The 2,500-nt window shown below is 52.9% G+C and overlaps 1 protein-coding gene across 1 annotated transcript in view; it reads left to right on the top strand.

Moving 5' to 3' along the window:
* The window catches only part of MLPH (melanophilin), a 64,725-nt gene that overhangs the window by 18,478 nt on the left and 43,747 nt on the right, over window positions 1-2,500 (top strand). The window contains 1 exon segment of the mRNA XM_044675682.1: window positions 203-372. Coding sequence (XP_044531617.1) covers window positions 203-372 — 170 coding nt within the window.

The following is a 2,500-nucleotide window of genomic DNA, read 5'->3' as shown; positions in this document are numbered from 1 at the left end:
TTCCAGCTACCCTCAGCCCAGCAGAGCAGAGCGACCTCTGGGCCTCTGTTTCCTCTCCTGTAAGATGGGGGGCTGCCCTGGCTGGCCCCTAAGAGCCCCCACAGCTCTCTGGTCTTCTGACCCGAGAGGCTGAGGCAAAGTGCCTTCCCCTTCCAGATGGATGAAGCTCTCCCAGGATAACTCACACGCTCATCCCCCACAGATGGAGATGCCCTGGGGAGTGACCAGTCCCATCTCCCCTACTTTGCTGACACGGACACCTCCGAGGAGGATGCTGAAAAGGCCCACAAGATGGCGGCTCATCAGCCCCACCCTTCCAAACGGAGAAGTTGGACTTCCTCCCAGGAAAGCGTGGCGCCCTCGGAAAACCAGGTAAGAGCAAAGATTCCCAAGGATCTACCGCCGTCCTCTCCTCGGCATGATGGGAGAGAAACCGGGACCCGTAACAGAACGGGAGCTAAAGCCCAACTTCAAGAGTCTTTCTTTTAGACTCATGGTCAAAAGTTCTGGTGAACCCATACTACAGAAACTCTGAGTAATACTGAGGCCAAATGCAGGCCTTTGGCCTTCCGGATCTCAGGCAGCTTCCTGAACATTCCAGCCGCTTCCTGGCCCCGGACCTTGTCCCCTCACTCCTTTTCCAGCTTCTCCCTCTCTAGACTCTACGTCAAGGCACCCAGGCTCCACCCCATCTCCCCAGCCTACCCCATGGCGGGGTGGGAGTCAGCCTCCCTTTGATGGCTTCTCCCACGCTCAGGCCCAGTCCTAGCCGATGGGCTTCTAGGAAAGTTGGAATTGGATGGGAATGTTGGCCCAGAATCCTGTGCCTCATGGGATGTTAGATTGACAACAGAGATAAGCTTTGGTGGCCTCGGAGGTAGATCTCATTTAAAGCCACTGAAAGCTCAGTTCCTGGCTGGGGGACCCTGGGCAAGTCTACCTTGGAACTGATGCACAGGATTGAGTCTAAGACGCATGGCAATGGCTTTAAAAATAGTGTCAACTTCCTCTCCCCCTCACTTTACAGAGGAGGGGAAGGAGATCCACAGGGACTTACCCATGATCCCATAGCTACTGAGGGTTGGAAGTCAAGATAGAACCCCAAACTCCTACCTTGCTCTCGTGCTGTGGAAAGAAGGTTAGATGTAGAGTCAGAAGTTCCAGGTTCAAATCTTCACTTGTTAGCTTTGAGATATTGAGCTGGTCACTTCCTCTCTGGGGGGCTCTTTTTCCCCAGCTGGTAAACAGATGACGTGTGAGGTTGCTGCCAGCTCTAGACCAATGATCTCATTCTCCTCTAGGAAATAAAGAGCTGGCCTAACTGGCAGCTAAGGACCCTTGTAAGAGGAAGTGACTCAGGGTAGAGAGCATGAGACCTGGGATCAGGAAAGTCAAACACAAGTCACTTAACCTCTGCTTGCCTCGGTTTCTTCATCTGTAAAATGGGGATCACACCTGCCCCGAAGTGCTTAGTAAACCGCACTGTTCTATGTAAATGCTAGTTCTTATTCTTATTCCAGCTCTAAATCTGTGGTCCTCTCAGCCCATCCACTTCCTCCTCTGGAGGCCAGAGAGGTTGGCTTAGATGACCTCCCAGGAGCCTTCCAGCTCAGACCAAGGATACTCTCCTTTGAGGTCATCCATCTCTAACCAGCACGGTGGAGAAGAAAGATGCTCTCCCTAGGCCCCAGGATTGTTAGGGGACTCCAGGAAGCACTAGATCCAGGGCCCTTCCCCATAGACAGAATCTTTGTCCCCACAACTTTGTAGAAGGGAAACTGAGGCAGAAAGCATCCCCACAACAACTCCAGCCCGTTCACCCACAACTAAGAGATCCAAATGAGGCAGGTGCAGGCCATCAGAGGTCTAGAAAAATCTCTGAGACACCACCCACTGCCCACCGCCTCCTCAATGACACGAGTGCCCCTGAGGTCACTGGTGAGTCGGCCACTAAATAGCCACATGGCCACTCCGTGACTCCCCCAGCCAAGGGGGAGGTCTGGGCCAAGGTTTGCTCAAGGGAAAGGCTTCAAATGAATTTAAAGGCTCAGCAGCCGCAGGGTTTGGCGGAATCGATAAAAACTATTGCGTCTGGAACATTGCTGGGTTTTGTCCCAGACGTAACCTTTTAAAAGGGCCGAGAAAGAAGCAATTTCAAAGTCAGGAAGCCATGGGGTCCCGGGGCGGGGGGGGGGGGGGAGGGTGCAGGGGGAATGCCCTGTTTTTAGAGTCAAAGGACCTGAGTTCCATTCTCATGTCTGCCCCCTGTTGTCTGTGTGACCTTAGATAAGTCCTTTTACTTGCCCAGGCCTCTTTTTCCTCATCTATAAAGTGAGGAGGTTGGATTTGCTCTCTAAGCATCCTTCTGGTCTCCAATCTAGGATTCTCTGACCTTCCACAAGTTGGCTTTGGGTTTTTTTAACCCTCACCTTCCATCTTAGAATATTGGCTCTAAGGCAGAAGAGTGGTGAGGGTTGGGAAACGGGGGGGGGGGGGGGGG

This window comes from Gracilinanus agilis, chromosome 4, assembly GCF_016433145.1.
Source record: "Gracilinanus agilis isolate LMUSP501 chromosome 4, AgileGrace, whole genome shotgun sequence".
Classification (NCBI taxonomy): domain Eukaryota; kingdom Metazoa; phylum Chordata; class Mammalia; order Didelphimorphia; family Didelphidae; genus Gracilinanus; species Gracilinanus agilis.
The sequence above is the reverse complement of the archived record's forward strand: the minus strand, read 5'-3'. Positions and strand labels throughout refer to the sequence as shown.